Below are 18,795 nucleotides of genomic sequence, written 5' to 3'. Positions count from 1 at the left end.
GGTGAGCACGGAACGCCTCACGCTCGTCGGGATGGCGTGCGTGCGTGCGTGCGGCGGCGCGCAATCTCTGCGGGAGGGCCCTGCCGGGGAGCCGGGGCTGCTATCGATGCCGCGATCAGTCGCCGCTCGTCTGCGGCTCTTGCGTTCTCACCGTCGTGGCCATTTCGCTCTCCTCCTGCGTGTCACCTGCCTCGGATTCGCGGGGGACGGCGTTTGGCGGGCGTTTGGCGCACTGGGCGTACTTATCCGCGCAGACACATCCGCCGGCCGGTGGTGTTGGTGGTGGGAAGGTGCAAGGTGCGGCCAGCCAGTGCGCACGCGCCTTGTCATCAACCCGCATGGACGACCTCGACAAACGGAGGTGGGAGCGCCTACTCTGCTGGCTCCGAGATGAGCACGGGATGGACGTCTCCGAGGGCGCGTTCCACGTCGAGGCGAGGCGAGTCCCAGGTGCGCCTTCTGCTCTTCTACGCGCTCCGAGATCCACTGAGCCGTCATCAGGTGCTGGCCGTGGGCTCTTTGCGATGAGAGACTGCCCGGTATGGCCGAGATCCCCAGCGTCCACGTCAAAGTGCCCACTTTAACGAAAATTCTCCCAAGCCCTCCACCGAGCTGTTCAAAATTCCGGCCACGGCTCTCCTCAACAAAAAGACCGTTTCCGCTCTGTATCCAGACCTACGGAAGTCGAAGCTGTCGGCCATCCAGATCGTCTCACTGCATCTCTTCCTGCATAGACCATCCGGCGAAGACGACTCTGCAGATCCTCGCTTTGGGCCTTACATCTCCACTCTTCCTCGAGACTTTTCTAGTCATCCCTTATCCTGGCTGGTCTCTTGCGATGTCGGCCGCTCTGACCCATGGGAGGCTCAGCTTCTCGGCATGCTACCACCCGCCGTCAGCAGGCAACTCAAGGCCCTCCGTGATAGGTTTTGGGAAGATTGGCGTACCGTGGCGAGTACAATGGTGCGAGCTTTTCTTGCCGAGGCGACTGCAGTCTCAGCTACATGACAACATAGAACGCTTCTTTATCCGCGCCAGCAGGCTCGATAGACAGTCAAGATGCTGGCCAGACAATGGACTATCTTTGGGCGTGGCTAAACGGTCGCTCGTTCGCCTTCATCTCACCATCCAATGTCTCATCAGTGCTTCTGCAGTCAACACACGATGCATCTACTACCGACTGCGGAACAGCAAGTCTGACCCGGACAACCTCACCTTGTGTCCGGTCCTCGACTTTGCCAATCACAGCCATGGACGAACGCACATCTATCCAGTCATTGACTCCGATATCTGGAGTACAGTCACCATGAAGACGACAGAGTCGTTCATTTTCCTCGGCTCCTCCCAAAGTCGGATCGCAGAGGGACAGGAGCTGTATCTTCAATATGGAGGACACTCGAACGCGTTCCTGTTCGCGGAATACGGGTTCGTGAACAGCGTCAACGCCGAAGACATGCACGAGGGCTACCCTGGCGAAGTGGACGTTGAGGAGATCTTGGCACCGATGTTGGCCGAGAAGTCGCCGAGGACCTCGCTCCGATCAGTGCTCGAGGCGGAAGGCTACTGGGGGTCCGTGCCCGCTATTCTCGGACTTGCCGCGGCTGATGGTGATCTCTATGTATAGCGACTGGACGCTGCACAGCGCACCGACCCCCGCCCACCCGTCCTACCGGCTGACGACAGCGCTTCGCCTGCTGCACGCCGTGGACCACGAAACAGACGGACCAGGACTCGAAACAGCCCTCGCGGCGTGGCGCGCGGTCGTGAACGGGCAGGCAGAACCGACCTCCGAGGCCAACGAAGATCGGTGGCGCCGCACTCTGGCCCAGCTTTGCGACGACCTGGCCCGTCGCGCCCGCAAGAATATGGAGGCCGTCTCTGCGATGACCACCATGAACGGCGAAGAGCTGGATACACAGGGCTGGAAGCAGTGGATGGTGGCCAACGTAGAGTTGTTGTGGACGGAGGAGGAGGTGGTTGCCGAGGCGGTTGCCGCGAGCGTCCGTGCGGGGGTAGAGTTTTGAGCCACGTCCGGCGCGGAGCACGGCACGCGGGAATGTGGGCATCGCGCAGATGAAGATGTGGTCTGTGGCTGCCGAGCACTCTCTGTCCGTGCGAAGTCATCCGCTTTGCAATAGACTGTGCGCACACAATAGCCGTCTGCGCGCTGGAGGACATCCAGACGAGGTCCGATCGTGGGCGACGCCCTGTGCACCGTCCTCCCGGGCGGTGAGGAGGCGCTGCGAGAAGGGCCACAGCGCGCTTGTGGTGACGGAGGGCGGCGTTGCGGCGCCAAATGGACCAAGTCTGTCTGACCACTGTCGGTGGCAGCTCCGCCTCGTTCCTCTCGATCCGTCCTCTCCTTCGTTCTCCGTTCCACGTAGCTACCTGCACGGCGCATAGATAGCTGCGCAGGACGCTCAGTCCGACCCCTCCTTCCTTCCACAAGTCCCCCGCTCGCGGTCCTCCATTCCGCTCGTCCCCCCACGCCATGGCCCCCAATGCCCTCAGCACTCGGGCCCAGCAGTCCTTCTTTGGCATAGGTTTGTCCGTCGCATTCTTCCCTCTGGATCGTGCTCATGAATCGACTCTGTAGCTGTGTTTCGTGAGTATGAGCTTCTGGGACACAACTCGTCTAGGCTAAGCGTGCACCGTCCGCAGAGGCGTTCGTTGTTATCGCTATGGTCGCAGTGACATTCAACAAAGTGGAAGATCATGTGGATTTGACCTTGGCCCGGTACAAAGTACGCCTCTCTTTTTTTCCCGCCGTATCCACCCTTAATCCCTCCGACCAGACTATTCCATGTTACCTTGCCCTTTTCATCCTAGCCGAGTGAGTACCCATCGCTCCGTCCATTTTGTCGTCTCCAACTCGGCACCAGGTTCTTCGAGCTCTTCATGGCGTTTGACGCGCTCCGGTTGCGGAACACCATCCAACTCCTTGGTATCCTGAGTGCGTGTTGCTGTTTCCCTCGTATCCGCAGCCCCGGCTGACGCCCGCGTGGTCCGGGCATAGTCTTCCATGGCGCTCTCATCGTTATGTCCGCGCTGCAAGTGCACGAGACCAGGTCAGCGTTGGTCACGAACCCGGCGGCCAACTGGACCACGGATTATGTCGTATGTGCCTCCTCTCTCGCGTTCAACTGCAGTCACTCATCCGTTCTCTGTGCAGAACGGCGGCGGACCGGGCACGCTCTGGCAGAGCGTGCTTCCATTCCTCATCGTCACGCCCGTCGTGATCGGTGTCTCATGGCTGGCGATGATGTGGGTCGTGCGGGAGTTGTACTACGAGTTCGGGTGCGTGCATCTTCTGACTGTTTGGCTCCTCAATGTGCTCACCACGAACATAGATGGGCCATCTTCCACATCGTCGGTGCCAACCCTGCGGCGAAGAGTACGTTTTCGCGTGTGCGTTGGTGACACAAACGCTGACTGGTGGGATAGCCATGTACCAGTACTACCAGATCATGATCTGCCTGCTCAAATTCGACTTCTTTGCGTTTGTTGGGGTCACAATGCAGGTTCGTCTTCGCTGCACACGTCATGGCGTTGGCTGACTAACGGATCCTCGGTTGCAGCTCCTTATCCTGGTGTTACAGACGAACAGTGCGGAGTTTGGTCTCACCGTTGCCGCAATCCCTATCGTGCTGGTCCTGCTGGTTGGCGCAGGCCTGGCAGTACAGCGTGAAATCAAGTGGTTGATGTCGATCTCGCTTGTGTTGATGTTGGCGGCGGAGACGTACTGTGAGTGCCTCGTACCTACCTTTCATGGGCTTAGCTGACAGGATCCGTCCTTTACAGTCAGTGAGTAGAGTTGGCGTCGTCACCCTGTAAACCAGGCTGACAGGATACAGTTTACAAGCTCGTCCGCTTCTACGAGCCCAGCTCTTCAACGACATACGGCAACGTGAGGGCGACCCTTACGACATTCAGTGGGTTTTCTACCTTTGAAGCAGCCGCCGCCTTTCTGACGTTTTCGAAGCCATCATCGCTTTCCTCCTGTTGTTCGCGACCTTCGCGATTGGCCTTCGTTGCTTCGCCGACTTCGACAAGGGTCTGCTCAAGAGCAAGCTCCACGGTCAGTCCTACAAGCAAATGGATTCCTCCTCCAAGATGGGCTTATTCGGTATTTTGTTTTCCAGAGACAGCGCAGCGTCCATACTCATCCGCCCCGGGTGCTGTAGGTGGCAAGAAGGAGGACGGCTATGGTGCCGGCCAACCGCTTGGTCCACGCGTGTCGATAGAGTGATCGACGCCCCCCTCTGCCGTCGCTCCCTGCAACTTCTTGTTATGTCTTTCATGCCCTCGTTCATGTCCATTGTTGTGGAGCTTTCGTGTTGTCTTTCTTTGCTGTCGAACGTTCGCGCCCCACCGACGGACTACTCGCGTAGCAGACGGGGCCTCGAGAATCCGGACCCGGACCCCGTCGTGATCGGTGGAGGGGGACCTGCGGACGCAGCGTCCCGTATTTATAGGCTAATCTTTTTCTGTACCATGTCGTATACCTCCGCAGACGTTTCATTGACGTTGTCACTACTACTAGACCACAACAGATCACCCTACTCGCCCCCTCGTGCTAATGGCATCTCCCAGAATGCAGTCAGAGCGCGAGCGCGAGGAGCGCCGCTGCAAGCGGAAAGACCATCGCGGTGGCGGGGCGGAGGCGGCTCTCGCCGCTGGCGGTCGTCGTGACCGTCGTGCCGTTCAGCCACGGGGTCTGGGGCGGCGGGGACGACTGCTGCGGGAAGGCCTGGAGCGCGTTCGTGTCGTCCGTGCACGCGTCGGACGGGCGGTCGTTCATCACTGTCACCCTGTAAGGACGGAGAGAGATCGAGCCCGTCAGCGCGCCGCGCTCGTTGCGGCCACACGAGGGAAGAGGGACGGGACGCACGGGTAGGGGGTGATGGAGAAGTAGGCGGCGCCGTCGATGTGCGAGCCTTCGTAGAGCGTGAGCTGCAGGTGCGCGGCGCAGACGCACCGGTGAGGAATCATCAATCAGGGCTCAGGCCGCGGGGGCAGCACTCGAGGGAGGACGCACGTTGTAGTCCCCGGCGGGGACGCAGGAGGAGACGTTGAAGCTGAGGTGCTTGACGGTGCTGCCCTGCTCCTGCTCGAGCAGGCCCGGGCCGGACGAGACGGTGAGGTTGAGCTTGGTGGCGTACGAGACGAGGTAGAGCTCGAGGCTGTCGAACCGGGTGGACGCGCCCGAGCCGGGGACGGACGCGCGCTGGTCGAGGTGGCCGTCGCCCGAGATCTGCGCGTTCGTGGGGGGCTCAGCGCTCACCGTCACCGTCAAGGGGGGTGAGCCGGATGATGGCACGCACGTCGATGGCTATGGGCGTCGCCGAGCCGGCGTGCAGAGGGCTGAGAGGAGCGCGCGCGTTCGTCAGTGGCAGAAGAGGACGGCGAGCGTAGGTTGGGCGCACCTGTTGGGAGCGGGGGCGTCGACGATGGCCAGGCCATTGGTGAAGATCTGGCCGTTGACCAATGTCTGCGCGCTCGCCCCCGTGGTAGCAAGCAAGAGCACGAAAGTGGAAGAAATGAGCGTGGGGTGCATCTGTGAGGTCAGCACAGAACTGCGAGCGAGCGAAGGGGAAAACAAGGCTCCGCGGAGCGAGCGGTGGAGGTGCGGGAAAGAGATGGAGGGTCTCCTCCCATCCTGCACGCTGTGGATTCCCCGGTGGGCGTCCCAGCCTGCGAGGCCGACGGTGGACGAGCGAACGATCCCACCAGGCACGCCGGAGCGCCTGTGTGGCCGCGGAGCATCCTCGGCCCTCGGCCATCGCCGCTGTTCATCTGCCGGACGCGTCGACGCGTGACGCGTGACCGACGCGTCTCTGCCACTCCTCTTCCCCAGCCACCACCGCCGTGGTTTCCCCGATTGCCCGCCTTGTCGACCATGGACGACCGCGAGGACCCCATCGCACAGTTCTTCCCTGATCAGGATGACGTGGACCTCTACGACGTGCTTGGCGTCAACGCCGACGCGAAGCCGGACGACATCAAGAAGGCATACCGCAAGCTCGCGCTCAAGTACCACCCGGACAAGCACGCCGGCGCGGACGACGACGCGAAGGCCGACGCGTCGCTCAAGTTCCAGCAGCTCGGCTTCGCATACGCCGTGCTCTCGGACGAGAAGCGGCGCGGTCGCTATGACCTCACGGGCAAGACGGACGAGGGGCTCGACTTCGGCCCTGGCGAGGACGGCTGGGAGGCGTACTTCGAGGAGCTCTTTGAGCGCGCCACGAAGGGCAAGCTAGACAGTATGAAGCAAGAGTATCAGGGTGCGTCGCTGCGCGCCCACCGAATGCCCGTCCTCTGACAGCTCTGGCAGGATCGGCCGAGGAGGTGGCGGACCTCAAGAAGGCGTATACCGAAACCGACGGCTCTATTGAAGAGGTCATAACCCACATTCCCCACTCCACCCACGACGACGAGGCGCGTTTCATCGTTATTATCTCTGGGCTCATCAAGGACGGCGAGCTCTCGCTGCTTCCTCTATGGGAGTCCAGTACGAAGGACGAGAAGGCGAGACTCGTGCGGAAGAAGCAGTCGGAGAAGGAGGCGGGCGAGGCGGAGGAGCTTGCGAAGGAGCTTGGCGTGTGGGACGAGTTCTACGGCAGCGGGAAACCGGGCGCGCGGAAAGCGAAGGGCAAGGGCAAGGGCAAGCCAGCCGTGGACGACGACGAGGATACCTCTGCGCTGCAGGCCTTGATCCTGAAGAAGCGCAAGAACATGGACAGCTTCTTTGACGGCCTCGCGGCCAAGTACGCGGAGCCTGATAAGGGCGGCAAGAAGGGGAAGAAGAGGGCCAAGCCCACGGATGATGAGGAGGATGGGTCCCCAAAGAAGAAGTCGAGGAAAGAGGTCCCGCCACCACCCGACCTTGACGACGCCGAGTTTGAGAAGATCCAGCGACGACTGATGGAGGGCAAGACGAAGAGGGCGGCGAGCTCTGGGACAAACACAAAGGCAGCGAGTCAGGGCCGGGGGACAAAGGCGAAGAAATAAGGTGGCGATGTAGGTCCTGCGTTGTAAGTTATGGCTCGCTTGCTATTGTATTTTGCATTGGATCCCCGCCCGTTCGAAGCGTGGCTTTGGTCAAAGCCTTTCAGGCAACGCGCCTGTGGTTGAAATACGCGCAGGGTGGTCAGGATCCTCTTCGCCTGTCATTCCTTCTTCCCTCGTCGCCCTCACTCGCAGCCCGTACTTTCTACGCCTCATTCAGTATGCCACCCGCGACGTCGTCCTCCACGAAACTTCGTGCGCCTAAGAGCACTGCTCAACCACCCGAAGCCAAAGCTACACCCAAGTTTCGGGGAAATAGAGGGAAATTATCGCCCATGTTCAATATGCCTAAGGATATTGTAGCCGAAGTATGCGCCCGCAGGACGCTCACCTGGGGCCAAGCTGACGCTTTGACAGGTCTTCAGCCATTTGTCTCCGAAGGACCTCCTTGCGCTGGCTCGCACAAGTAAATTATTGCGCTCATTGTTGATGAGCAAGCAGAACGTCTGGTACTGGATCGCCGCCAGGGCCAACGTTCCGGGAATGCCACCTTGCCCGCCGTATCTGAGCGAGCCCAAGTATGCGAACTTTGTGTTCTCGAATCTCTGCTCCTTGGTGAGTGATTTCAAAGATGAGCTTTCGTCCGGGAAGCACGCTGAATTCATCTCGCAAAGTGTCCGGAAGTGGCGGCCGACCGCCGTAGCACGACCTTTCCGGATGAGGGGCTACGCCTTTGCTGCAGGGGGGTCTGCCTGAATGGGATAGCCTACGAGAACAACCCCGAGGTCGTATGTCTCGCTGCGGAAGTAGAAAAAGCCGTCAACCAGAAACTGCCAGTGATTATGGATCGCGGCGGAGGCACCCGATTCCCCATCCCGACTGTAGCCTTGAAGCGGTTCCAAGGCTTGTGGGAAGCTCTCAAGGACGATCCCGAGGGGCGGAAGCAGTTGGTCGTAGAAGAGACCGCGCTCCACCTTATGAAGCTGAAAGTATGTGTCCCAATAGAGTTTGCTCGGGCTGTCGTACTCAGCCTACTCAGTTCAGGGCGCAGTTCCGGGAGTGGAAGGATGACTTTGACCTTACTCGAGCTGCAGCGAATCGCGCGGTGAGAGAACAAAGAGTCGAAGAGTTCGTATACCGAACCTCATCGCAGATGAGCTGTTCTAATTGTATCCCCACGTAGCATCAAGATCCGAATGCTTAACGAGCCCGAATGCACCATCGTTATCAACAAACTTGACAGAGACATATTGTGGTATTTCTGGGATATGGTCGAGAAGCAGGCCTTCGCTCGTAGGACGGCACCGCTCACCGATCGCGGTGCGTGCTCGTGCATCGGTCGTAAAGTCTTGCTGATCAGATGCTCTATAAAAGGTTGGAATAGCATACGCCAGTCAGTCATCCAGTGGACTCAAGATGCTTCCATCGACATCACCCTGGATGAGATCGGTCCTCGGCTTTACCTGGGCTTCGAGGTCGTTCTAGCTTTCATCGACGCGATGGTCTCACAAAATTGGGCGAAGCCGATAGCGTGGATCGACGGCTGGAGGGCACTCCCTAGCACTGTCATCGCCCCGTGGGAGTATCTGACTATGGGCGAGGTCCGCGCCCTCGTCGAGCTTGGCACAGAGGTCATTACCATTGAGCGCCTCCGGGAGAGCCTCTGTGCCCGTCTTCCAGCACTGATCACAGCCCACCTACGTAGCCGTCAGGCCGAATTTGAAAACCTCTTGGAGGACACCCTCGGCCCTTTCACCAACACGACGCAAGAGCCCCTCGCTCTCGCTCTGGCCCTCTTCGACTGCACCATGTGGCACGACGGTTGCGGCCGCCGCTTCATGCGCTTCCCCGACGTGCTCGACCACCATTGTGAGCACCAACTTGTGGACCCCGAGACACTGGACGAGCGCGAGTACTACTACCGCGCCATCTACCAGGCGGGGCACGAGGAGGTCCGAGTCGCCACGCACAACGTGGCGGTCACCGAGCTCGTCGTCTCGGGCAAGGCGCAGGCTGTCGTGCACGCGTGTGGGCTGGACCCGCGCACGGCGACGCTCGAGGACATGGAGCGCGTTGCGAATGTCCGGCTCACATGCGGGGACTGCGCGAGGGAGGACCTGTCGAGCCCGCGATGCTACCAGGCGTTCGGCTGGCGAGGGGCGGTGAGTGGACCTGCTTTTCGACCACCAGGGGGTGCATTGCTGACATCTCCCTTGCGAAGCTGTGCCATCAAGAAAGTGACAAGCATCGGAGCAATCCTCAGCCCTGTCAGTGGGTGGTCCTGCCCCACGAGCTGTGGTCGGCCATCCTCGCGTTCGAAGAACAGTGTGCGGCTCTCAGGGGGGTCTTCTACCGCTGTTTTCGAGGCTATCGGTGCCCTTTTTGCGATCCGGGAGCTTCGCTCGCACTCTTCCAGCAGCTGCATATGGTCGCACACCTGACAGAGGAGTAAGAGGTCACTACAGGATACTGTTGCCGTGTCTGACTAACGCTCCCTTCCGACTTGTAGACATGGTATCTTGCCCGATAATGTCCCAACGATCATGGAGAGAATGATCTACGTTAGAGTCCCGAAGGCCACACAGATACCGTATGGCATTCGCTTCTCATACGACTCAGCCGGTCAGATAGTGCTAGCTCTTGACGACTCCACTGAATGACCGAGTTACGATATTTAGCCCTGTCGTGTATCAAGTACCGTACGACCAAATTTCAATACTCACTTCTACCTTTCACCTCCTGTCATCCCCCGTCCTGTACGACAATACATTTACGAATTTTTTGCCTTGCCCTCTGTTGTGTAAAAATTGCCTTGGTCCTCGACCATACAAGTGAGCGCAAAGCTCATCACGCATCAAAAAGAGCTCGTGCAAGACATCTGCGGCTGAGAATGGACTCTTCAAATTGGTCCACTTCTATCCATGTAAGCACGCGTGATCCTTCAGCGAACGACGACCACGGAACGAATAAAATTACAGATAGCGTATCGAGTCAATCCCCAGGCTCCGGCGCGCGTGAATGATTGCCACCAGCTCCTTCACCGACTCCTCCAGGATGACCACGTTGTCCAGCAGTCGCGACAGGGTTACGTGCGCGACCTTGGGCATGTCGTCCTCGTCCGATTCGTCTACTACCCGCGACGACCCGGTCTGGGCCTCACTCTCGCCCCACTGCCCGGACGACCCGAACACGTCCTCCTCGTCCACGTTGAACTTGCGCGCCTTCGCCGGCGTCCAGGGCCCGGACGACGGCGCCGGGGCGAGGAACGGCTCGACGACGATCGAGCCCGTCCGCTGGTAGTGCGGACCGAACGGGCTCGCCTCGACGCGCGCGCTGCGCGAAGGCGTCGTGGGCTCTGACGGCGCCCGCGACGGCTTGTTCTTCTTTGGCGTGAGAAATGAGACGATTGCCTGGCCCGCGGTCGGTTTCGACTTCGGTTTCGGGCGCTGGGCGCTCTCGTTCGGGGAGAGCACCTGCTGGACCTGCTGGAGCGCGCCGGCGAAGCCGCTCTGTTTCGGGCTGGCGTCGAAGTCGAGTGCGAGGGTGAGGGCGTCGGTGAGGTTCTCGTTGAAGAGCAGGCCCTGGCGGCGCTCCTGAAGGAACTCGTCGAAGCGGCCAACCATCTGGCGGTACCGCTCGAGCTGGCCGACGAGGCCGTGGAAGACGGCGTAGACGACGGGCCGGGACTGCTCGTCCATGCTTGATGCGGGGAGCGCGTGCTCTGACGCAAGCTTCTCCTCGATTCGGAAGTCGATTGAGCGGTCGTCTCCGTCGTCTTCGTATGGTGCGAACTCATCTTCTCGTGCATTGGACGGCGTTGGGCTCTTTTTTGAAGCAAACGTGAGCCATCCAGCGAGTGAGCGGTCGGGGCAGAGGGCAAGGGTAGCAAGGACGCCAGTCAACGCCATGTTGGTCTCCGGTGTGTTCGAGAAGAATTTGCGCAGGAAGCCGAGAACGAGGGATAGAACCGGGTCGTTGGGATTCAAGCAATGTTTCAACTTGGCACGTTCGGCTGGATCGAAATCGGCTCGGAAACATGACTGGGCTTCGATGGAGACTATTGCATCGCGGAGATAGTGATCGTACCCGGTACTGAAGGCATCTTCTGCATGATCGGGGTCAACTCGCGAAACCAGCTGGAGGTAGAGGCCCATCTCGCGTTCATGCGTCCAGTACGTGGTGTCCGGTTGGCTGAAAATAACCACGGACTTCAGTCGGACGGGTTCAGTAGCGCTGTCATTGGTACTGGGGTATACGAAAGCCTCGTCATCGTCCGAGTCGTCTGTGGGTTTTGGAGGAGGCGCCATGTCTTCCAACGCTTCGGGAAGAATGGAGGGCTGCGGGAAAGTTGTGGCTTGAGGGTCGTGGATGACGACTAGGACTCGCTCGGAGCAGAGTGTACAGTACTGAAGTAGCAGTGATTGGAGAAGCTGGAGAGCAGCGGTGGCGGTGGCAGGAGATTTGGAGCGAAGGCTTGTCAACAGCAAATCCTTGAGGGTAAATCGGCCCATGGATGTGAAGTACGAGGACTGTCTTCGTGCATTTGGCGCCTCCATGTCCAATAGTTTCATCGCCGTGCTCTGTCGTCTCCGTCGCTTCGCCTTCTCGGTCAGCTCCGCTTGTGACATGTTGCTGGGAGGAAGTTTCCCACCGAGGTTGAGCATCGAACGCGGTCGAGGTCTGGACGACGATAGGTCTTCTGTGTTGTCTTCGCTCATGAGGAAATCGACGAGAAGGTCTGCAAGTTGTCCGTTTTCCAAAGTACGGATCATGATCTCGATGTACGACATGACAGCAACAGAGCTCCCGTCGGCGTCCGAGCATTCGAGGATGGATGGGTAGAGGATGTTCTCGAGGAAGACGCTACGAACGGCATCGAGGATGGATTGGACAATCGCAGAACCCACAAATGATGAAGGATCGAGGCTGCCATCTTCCGTTTCACGGGTCTTGTTTCGCCGAAAGACGTCCTGGAGAAACTCAAGGAGTTTGAGGAAGTGGTCGAGACGGCCTTTGAAGTCTGGACTAGAAGACTCCTCCAAGCCCATAGCCCTGCTCCGTTCCCGCTCGCTTTCCAGTTTGTCCCTCTCCTCCGGTGTGGAATCTGTCAAGGTGCTGCTACCCAAAATCATAGCTGAACCTGCAGCCGCGTCCGCAGCCAGAGGAGGTTTGACTTCGAGCTTGGTGGGAAGCAAGGAGTAAACTGCAGCGAGACCGGCGGCAAGAACGTCGGAGAAATCGCCATCCAAGATGTACTCTGCTAATGCAAGAGCCGCATCTGTATTGGGATCGTGGTCGGGGCCAGAACGCGCGGTTGAGATCGAAGACGAGAGGTCTTCTTCGACCAGTTTGTGTGGTGAAGGATCCAATGGTGACATCGCGACGTCCATGAGGAAGAGGAGACCTGCACGAGCGAAATCGCCAATTTGGCCTTCTCGGTGGACAAACCGCAGCAGGTAGTTGAAAAGCAAGAATTCATACTCTGGCTTCTTCGTGATAGATGAGCCCATGGCGGAGATTTCTGTCTGCTGGGACGGCGAAGGAGATGACTGAGGAGGGGGTGTACTGGGGTCGACAGGGGGTTGTTTTCCTGTGTTCTCAGCCAGAGTAGAACGCTCATCTTCCTCGTCCTCATCTTCTTCCCCTTCCTCTACGGAGAATAAGGGCTCTGGTCGGTACCATTGCTTGTCGTGGAAGAATATCATAAGGAGTTCGCGATACGTTCGGATCCTACTGCAAAGGATGCACAATAGGTTCACCACTATTTTCACGTTAGCAGACTTGCACTAGGATCATGATGAGACACTCACAGTCTTCCTCATACTCCGACGGCTGAGATCGAGACGCGATCCCTGCTGCTCCCATGGGCTTGTTATGTCCGTCCAGTTGCTCCTGGAGATCATCGCCAACACAATTGCGTAAAAGACGCAAGACGGCCTTGTGAACTGCGGTGTGAACTAGGAATTGCTCATCCAAGAGGACGACCATATTCTGCACGGCACGGAGCACCTCGGCTTGAATGCCAAATGGACGATCGGATTCGCTCAGCTTGACCAACGTTCCCAGAACGTCTTGACGGCCCAATGAGATGGGGAACATTTATCTCAACCATGCAACGCACCGTTCTTCAAGAGATACTCCAGACATGCTCCCGTTACGCTACACTCCAAGGGAGTATGAACGACCGTCCAAGATCAGCAGCCGTTGCACGCACCCTTCCTCCGTCCGGGTAGACTCCCATACCAAGGAATCCACCATCGACTGAAGACGAGCCGGTACATCGGTGGATTTGATACCTCGCGTAATTTGCCGTTCGTCGGGTTGCATAAGAGTGTTCTAGCGATATGACTTGTAACGTCCGTACGAGAGCAGTAGCGAGACAACAGGCGAACCTTGATGAGTACCCATGACTTATGGAACTCTGCAGCATGATCAACCTAATGCAGATACACGGACTTTCAGACCGCAAAAGCACAACGAGCAGAGTAGAGCGCACCTCTGCCTTGGGAGTTGGATGGGTGTTCGCCCGTAGGAACTTGGAAAAGTAATCCATGTTGTTATCCCTCCTGGCGGCCTACGACCAGCGCAAGTCTCGGTGCAGTCTGGCAGAAGAACGAAGACTAGTAAGAAGGGAAGCTGGTAGTGACGAAGAGCGAGCGGAGGTTGCTATCCACATGCGGAGACGAAACACAGAGGAGAGGAGCCTGCGATCGGGCGGCTAGGACGCGCCGACGGCGCCGCGCCGCGGCCCAACCCCGGCCTCTGCTTGAGTCTTGACCTTCAGCACACTGTGCATGTCTCCTTCTCGACGCCCATCCTCGCCTTCTTAGACTCAACGAACGCGGTCTTAAGTGGTTGGCGCTTATCCACAGTATACGTCGACATGTCTAACAGCTTGCTGGACAGTCATTACCGCGGACACCATGCAGCTCGGTCCGCCTGGACCCAGTCAAGCTGCTCAACATGCAACCAGTCCTATTCCCCCCTCGAATGCGGTTGCACATGAGGGGTCATTTTCCTTATCCGGGCTGTTAAGTGACAAGTGCGTGCTCCACAATCCCCGTAAAAGTGTGTACCTGAGGAATCACCATGAAGCATAGTCCCTACTTCCAAGCCGGCTTTGGGTTCATGGTATGGTTATATCAGCTCTTGGGATGCACCGGTTGACATATCGTCTTTCCAGGGCGTTGGAATCGCCCTCACATTCCTACGTCAAGGTGTTGTTGCCGCGGCCACTAGTCTTCGAAGACAGATGCTTGTCTCGCTCGAGATGAACAACAAGGACCCGGCATACGACTACTTCCTCACCTGGATGGCCGCACAGTCTTCCCGAACGCAAGCTGGTCAGGCTCCTTGGTCGTCTCTCTTCCGCTCGTCTACACCATGGATGCGCAGCCACCAGCTTGGCGTACAAACACTCCAAGAGCAACGCAAGAACGGCAGCGCGTCCGTTATGTTCAAGCTCGTCGCTGCCCCGGGGACTCATCTCCTTCGCTACAATAGCGTCTGGATGCAAGTCCGTCGGGAGCGGGAGACCAAGGCCCCCAACCTGATGACCGGTACGCCATGGGAGACTATCACAGTGACCACCCTCTCCCGCGACCGGGGTATATTCCCTCAGCTGCTTTCTGAAGCTCGCGACCTTGCAATGCGTGGGCAAGAAGGGAAGCTGGTGATCAATATCCCTTGGGGCTTGGAATGGAAACCGTTTGGTCAGCCGCGAAGGAAACGACCCATCAAGAGTGTCGTTCTCTCGGAGGGTGTGGCCGAGAAGATTGAGGCCGACGTTCAAGCCTTCCTTCAGCGACGACAGTGGTACGCTGACAGAGGTGCGTATTCCCGGAGAGGACACTTCGCGCCACCTATTGATCACGCTATAGGTATACCATACCGTCGCGGATATTTGCTCCACGGTCCCCCCGGGTCCGGCAAATCGTCCTTTATTCAAGCTCTCGCAGGCGCCCTCAACTACGACATATGCGTACTCAATCTTTCTGAGCGGGGTCTCGCAGACGACAAGCTTATCCATCTGCTGGCCAACACCCCAGAACGTAGCTTTGTCCTCATCGAAGATATCGACGCGGCCTTCAACAAGCGAGTTCAAACCAGTGCGGACGGGTACCAATCCTCGGTCACGTTCTCCGGATTCCTTAACGCTTTAGACGGTGTCGCATCTGGAGAGGAGCGCATCATCTTCATGACCACGAACCACCCAGAGGTCCTCGATCCCGCCTTGATTCGCCCAGGGCGCGTCGACTTATCCGTCTTGATTGACGACGCCTCACCGAAGCAGGTGCGCTCTCTCTTTGAGCGTTTCTATGGCAAAGATGACGTCGCGGAGAGTGCGGGCGGCGTTGTCGGCAAGGAACGCTCCGAGACCAAGGAGTGGGATCGCATTCCTGAGGCAATATTGAGGCAACTGGCAAATGAAATCGAACTGGCGGTAGAGGAGGAAGCCAAGGCAGGGCGTAGGATCAGCATGGCAGCTTTGCAAGGTCTACTCATCAGGAGCAACGCACATGAAGCAGTACGGGATATCGGAACGCTTTTCGTGTCCAGGGCACCCACGTCGTAAAAGTACATACACAATTTAACATACCAGCTCATATAATCTACACCGCTATATGCTAAGGAATGGTGAAGGCACGAGAAGGTTAGAAGATGGCCTTGCGCTTGCGTCCTGTGTATTTTGAATCATTGGGTACGCCTTCTTTCCCGCGTTGGCGGTACAGCTGCGAATATAGGTCAGTACGCACGCATGGCGCAAGTGGAAGAATATGGCGCACCTCTTTCTTCTTCAAGATCCAGTCCTTCTCCTTGATGCTCTTCCGCTTGCCGCCCTTCCCTCTCGCCCGCATCTTCTCCCGTCGCTTTTCAAAGAGCGCATGCCCTTCATCCACCTCTTCCTCGCCTTCGAGCCCCTTCGGCACTTGCTGTGAACCTCCTCCGCCGCCCACGAACAGACACAGGAATACTTTCCTGGCCTTTTTCGAGTTGGGATAATCGACGACCACTCCTCCGCCGAAGCCCGCCTTCTGCGCGATGGACGTGATGAGTTGGATCTGGTCGTCGGAGGTGGGGTAAAACTGTAGGATGGCGCGAGATGGGTTCTTGAGGGCAGCATGCAGCGTCGTGAAGAAGCGAGTGAGTCGGTGTGGAGGGGATGATGTGGGATGAGAAGTCTCTGCATTTAGCAGCCACTGAATGACCGAAATGCTGAGGAAACCAATTAGCCCGAATTCCTCAGCGTCGACGGCCACATACCTGATAGCGCCGTCAAAGCTGCCTGGGCGGAAGCCAAAACCCTGTCCGATATCTTGCAAGAAGAGGTCGCCCTCTACTTCTCGTTCGAGCGCGATCTCTGCAGACCTTTCCAGCATGCAATTGGACGAGGAGCAATAAATGGGCTCACCAAGCATGCTCGGTGCGATATCAACCCCAACCCATGTGTAACCCTCCTCGTCCAGAATTTCCCCTGAGAGCCCCGAGCCGCACCCAATGTCGAGCAGGAAGGCAGGCTCGTCTGGGGGCAAATTGAGGAGCTCGAGGGCACGGTATGTCATGTCAGCTTGGATGTTCTGGACGCGAGAGCTTCGATGAGTTGACGACGTGAAATCGAGCCGCCGTCCGGACAACTCACTTGTTGGTATACTTTTTGGCCTCGATGTCGCCATAATACTATGAATGATGAAGTGTAAGGGACGTTTGGAGGCAGTGAAGGGAAGCGTACGATTTCGGGCGGGGCTTGTAGTTCTGGCCGGGACATGGTTCGGCAAGTGTGCTATGAAGGAGCTGAGGGTGTCTCGCGAGGCACTGAAAATGGCCGATCGCAAATCAATGTGGGAAGTCACGGTCACGTGCCCTTGCGCAGCTAGCGAGCTCAGAACCTGCATCTTCTATCTGCAGCCCTCCGGCCTCGAGGCGAGCGGAGCACAGTCCGAATGCCGTTCCCTTCTCACCACTCACGTATATGAGGCTAATCGAAGTTGTGGGGGTCGTCACCCCGTCTTGCCTCCCTCCTCCACTCCCCCGGCCATGATGCCCCGTGCACGGCCACTACCGACTCCCATCCCTCGGCCAGCCGGTCGAGTGACAAGCTTTATTCCAAATGACACCAAAGGCCTTGCATATCACATGGAGCTCTCCTCGACCCCAGAGCAAACGCAGGTCTACTGTGCGCTTGTTGTAAGTCGCCCAAATCTACCTATGTCTTGATTATACACTTCGTATGATTGATCGGCTGTCAATGCATACACAGGAGGACATTGCGAGGCTTTACGACGATTACATAATATCTCGGGGGAACTCCGCGTTCTCTGGCCCAGAGCGGGAGGAGTTCAAAAAGCTGGTAAGTATCGACATGGATCATTGGTTGTTGTCAGCTAGCCTTCGGTGACAAGGATTTACTGACTTTGATCGCGGCAGGCCGTCGACAGAATCCCGATGATGCGCAACTTCGAAGGAGCATGGCCCGTTATGCTGATTGCTTCGGAGCACAGGTACAAGGTGTCTCGTCCCGACGGCAAACGGTCTGGTTTCAGAGGCTTCTTCACCAGACACGCAGTGCGTCCGACTCCCATCCTCCGCCTCCCCGGTTGTGGGCTTACGCCCACTCGACCAACCGCGCCGCCTCTAACCTCGATCTTCTTCCCTAGCCACACCTTGACACACAACCTGCGCACGTCGTGCGGACCGCACGGCAGCATGGGATCCAGCAACGTGGTACATCCGACTCTTCGGTGGCCAGCCGCCGTGGTGCGGGCAAGAGAACACGCGGACCAAATTGCCGCACTCTGGCTCGCTCGGTGAGCGGACCCTGCGACGTCTCCCGGCGTGTGACGAACTAAGACATATCCAGCTCAGATCTTGCAAGAACTGGGGCCTTCTCTGTCCCCGCCAACGCCTGCGCACGATCCCTCGTGTGAGTCGGAGCCTCCGCCGTCCGCGGAGCTTCCACGAGTAGCGATGAGCACAGCAGTGCCAGCACCCCGGACAGTAGCGGCATCCCCAAAGGGAGCGAGACTCCCGGCAGTCGCGACGTTCCTCATGTCGCTCACCCCAGAGCAGACTGGCCTCGGCCCCCTCTTCCATCAGCTGGGCATCGACGACCTGGGCGAGCTTCTGCAAATGAAGGAGCGCTACGTGTGGCTATATTCACTGGTGAAAGAAGACCGCCTCACGGAGTTCCAGTTCGCTCTCATCAAGAACGGTCTGAAGAAGTTGGAGACAGCGCCTTGGTTGAGGTGAGCGCTTTGTGAGCTCGTCTCGTGCTTGTTCAGACCGTCGTCCAATAGCACAGGCGCGGCGGATAGCAGCTGTGCATAGGACGTCAGATGAAGATTCGGGGGTAAAACAGTTTGGTATCCGAGAGAACAAAAGAACATGTACTATATGTACCTTACATAAGATCCATAGCCAGAAATCTACGTCGCTGGGGTAACGAATTGTTTACCAATTTTATTGCCAGCACACGGCACGCATACGATGATGTGATAGATCAATGGTAATGTGATTGGAACTACTAGATATACACTGCAAACATGTCGACAGCAACCTTCATATTCTAAATAGACTATTGACACAAAGCAGGGGGTTTACGCACGTGGCGCCGCGCAGACACACTGGAGCACCAAGCACCAACGAGGCGAGGGTGGGGCCGTCTAAAAGGGGGCGCGAAGCGAGACGCGCGGGAGGGGGGAGGGGGGAGGTTCGTGATCGAGTGTGCGCGGCCGCGCGCAGTCGGACCCAATATCACCAGCCTAATATACGTACAGAACGGTGCAGTCC

General features: G+C 58.0%; 9 protein-coding genes across 9 annotated transcripts; 6 read left to right on the top strand and 3 right to left on the bottom strand.

Moving 5' to 3' along the window:
* Positions 1-338: 338 nt before the first annotated feature.
* On the top strand, positions 339-2,024 carry BXZ73DRAFT_37392 (SET domain-containing protein; the record flags this gene model as incomplete). Its single annotated transcript, XM_048017990.1, has 6 exons — positions 339-450; positions 502-539; positions 601-993; positions 1,017-1,101; positions 1,155-1,569; positions 1,625-2,024. The coding sequence occupies 6 exons, from the start codon at positions 339-341 to the stop codon at positions 2,022-2,024; spliced, it is 1,443 nt and encodes a 480-aa protein (XP_047883892.1).
* A 467-nt stretch (positions 2,025-2,491) lies between these two features.
* On the top strand, positions 2,492-4,249 carry BXZ73DRAFT_95667 (uncharacterized protein; the record flags this gene model as incomplete). The annotated part of the gene is made up of 13 exons (XM_048026853.1): positions 2,492-2,543; positions 2,597-2,605; positions 2,662-2,744; positions 2,796-2,833; positions 2,883-2,953; positions 3,017-3,117; positions 3,173-3,297; positions 3,351-3,394; positions 3,445-3,521; positions 3,579-3,744; positions 3,855-3,932; positions 3,983-4,126; positions 4,185-4,249. 13 exons carry the CDS (start codon positions 2,492-2,494, stop codon positions 4,247-4,249), a joined length of 1,053 nt encoding a protein of 350 aa, XP_047883891.1.
* A 351-nt stretch (positions 4,250-4,600) lies between these two features.
* On the bottom strand, positions 4,601-5,557 carry BXZ73DRAFT_37760 (uncharacterized protein; the record flags this gene model as incomplete). The annotated part of the gene is made up of 5 exons (XM_048018075.1): positions 4,601-4,811; positions 4,892-4,953; positions 5,039-5,254; positions 5,325-5,364; positions 5,427-5,557. The coding sequence occupies 5 exons, from the start codon at positions 5,555-5,557 to the stop codon at positions 4,601-4,603; spliced, it is 660 nt and encodes a 219-aa protein (XP_047883890.1).
* A 342-nt stretch (positions 5,558-5,899) lies between these two features.
* Positions 5,900-7,011, top strand: BXZ73DRAFT_95665 (DnaJ-domain-containing protein; the record flags this gene model as incomplete). Its single annotated transcript, XM_048026852.1, has 2 exons — positions 5,900-6,284; positions 6,335-7,011. The coding sequence occupies 2 exons, from the start codon at positions 5,900-5,902 to the stop codon at positions 7,009-7,011; spliced, it is 1,062 nt and encodes a 353-aa protein (XP_047883889.1).
* Positions 7,012-7,352: 341 nt separating this feature from the next.
* On the top strand, positions 7,353-9,460 carry BXZ73DRAFT_95664 (uncharacterized protein; the record flags this gene model as incomplete). The annotated part of the gene is made up of 7 exons (XM_048026851.1): positions 7,353-7,376; positions 7,426-7,623; positions 7,683-7,997; positions 8,048-8,136; positions 8,192-8,328; positions 8,383-9,170; positions 9,230-9,460. 7 exons carry the CDS (start codon positions 7,353-7,355, stop codon positions 9,458-9,460), a joined length of 1,782 nt encoding a protein of 593 aa, XP_047883888.1.
* A 520-nt stretch (positions 9,461-9,980) lies between these two features.
* Positions 9,981-13,561, bottom strand: BXZ73DRAFT_37354 (Retinoic acid induced 16-like protein-domain-containing protein; the record flags this gene model as incomplete). Its single annotated transcript, XM_048017981.1, has 6 exons — positions 9,981-12,769; positions 12,819-13,079; positions 13,130-13,167; positions 13,223-13,344; positions 13,401-13,445; positions 13,505-13,561. The coding sequence occupies 6 exons, from the start codon at positions 13,559-13,561 to the stop codon at positions 9,981-9,983; spliced, it is 3,312 nt and encodes a 1,103-aa protein (XP_047883887.1).
* A 699-nt stretch (positions 13,562-14,260) lies between these two features.
* On the top strand, positions 14,261-15,583 carry BXZ73DRAFT_86345 (P-loop containing nucleoside triphosphate hydrolase protein; the record flags this gene model as incomplete). The annotated part of the gene is made up of 2 exons (XM_048024167.1): positions 14,261-14,837; positions 14,889-15,583. The coding sequence occupies 2 exons, from the start codon at positions 14,261-14,263 to the stop codon at positions 15,581-15,583; spliced, it is 1,272 nt and encodes a 423-aa protein (XP_047883886.1).
* A 79-nt stretch (positions 15,584-15,662) lies between these two features.
* BXZ73DRAFT_37506 (S-adenosyl-L-methionine-dependent methyltransferase) lies at positions 15,663-16,774 on the bottom strand (the record flags this gene model as incomplete). Its single annotated transcript, XM_048018023.1, has 6 exons — positions 15,663-15,740; positions 15,795-16,224; positions 16,273-16,369; positions 16,421-16,599; positions 16,649-16,686; positions 16,739-16,774. The coding sequence occupies 6 exons, from the start codon at positions 16,772-16,774 to the stop codon at positions 15,663-15,665; spliced, it is 858 nt and encodes a 285-aa protein (XP_047883885.1).
* Positions 16,775-17,046: 272 nt separating this feature from the next.
* On the top strand, positions 17,047-18,333 carry BXZ73DRAFT_72990 (uncharacterized protein; the record flags this gene model as incomplete). Its single annotated transcript, XM_048021821.1, has 6 exons — positions 17,047-17,193; positions 17,267-17,356; positions 17,434-17,571; positions 17,664-17,813; positions 17,872-18,251; positions 18,288-18,333. 6 exons carry the CDS (start codon positions 17,047-17,049, stop codon positions 18,331-18,333), a joined length of 951 nt encoding a protein of 316 aa, XP_047883884.1.
* Positions 18,334-18,795: the final 462 nt, after the last annotated feature.

The sequence above is a fragment of the Epithele typhae genome (assembly GCF_022376455.1).
Source record: "Epithele typhae strain CBS 203.58 chromosome Unknown BXZ73scaffold_1, whole genome shotgun sequence".
NCBI lineage: Eukaryota > Fungi > Basidiomycota > Agaricomycetes > Polyporales > Epitheliaceae > Epithele > Epithele typhae.
The sequence above is the reverse complement of the archived record's forward strand: the minus strand, read 5'-3'. Positions and strand labels throughout refer to the sequence as shown.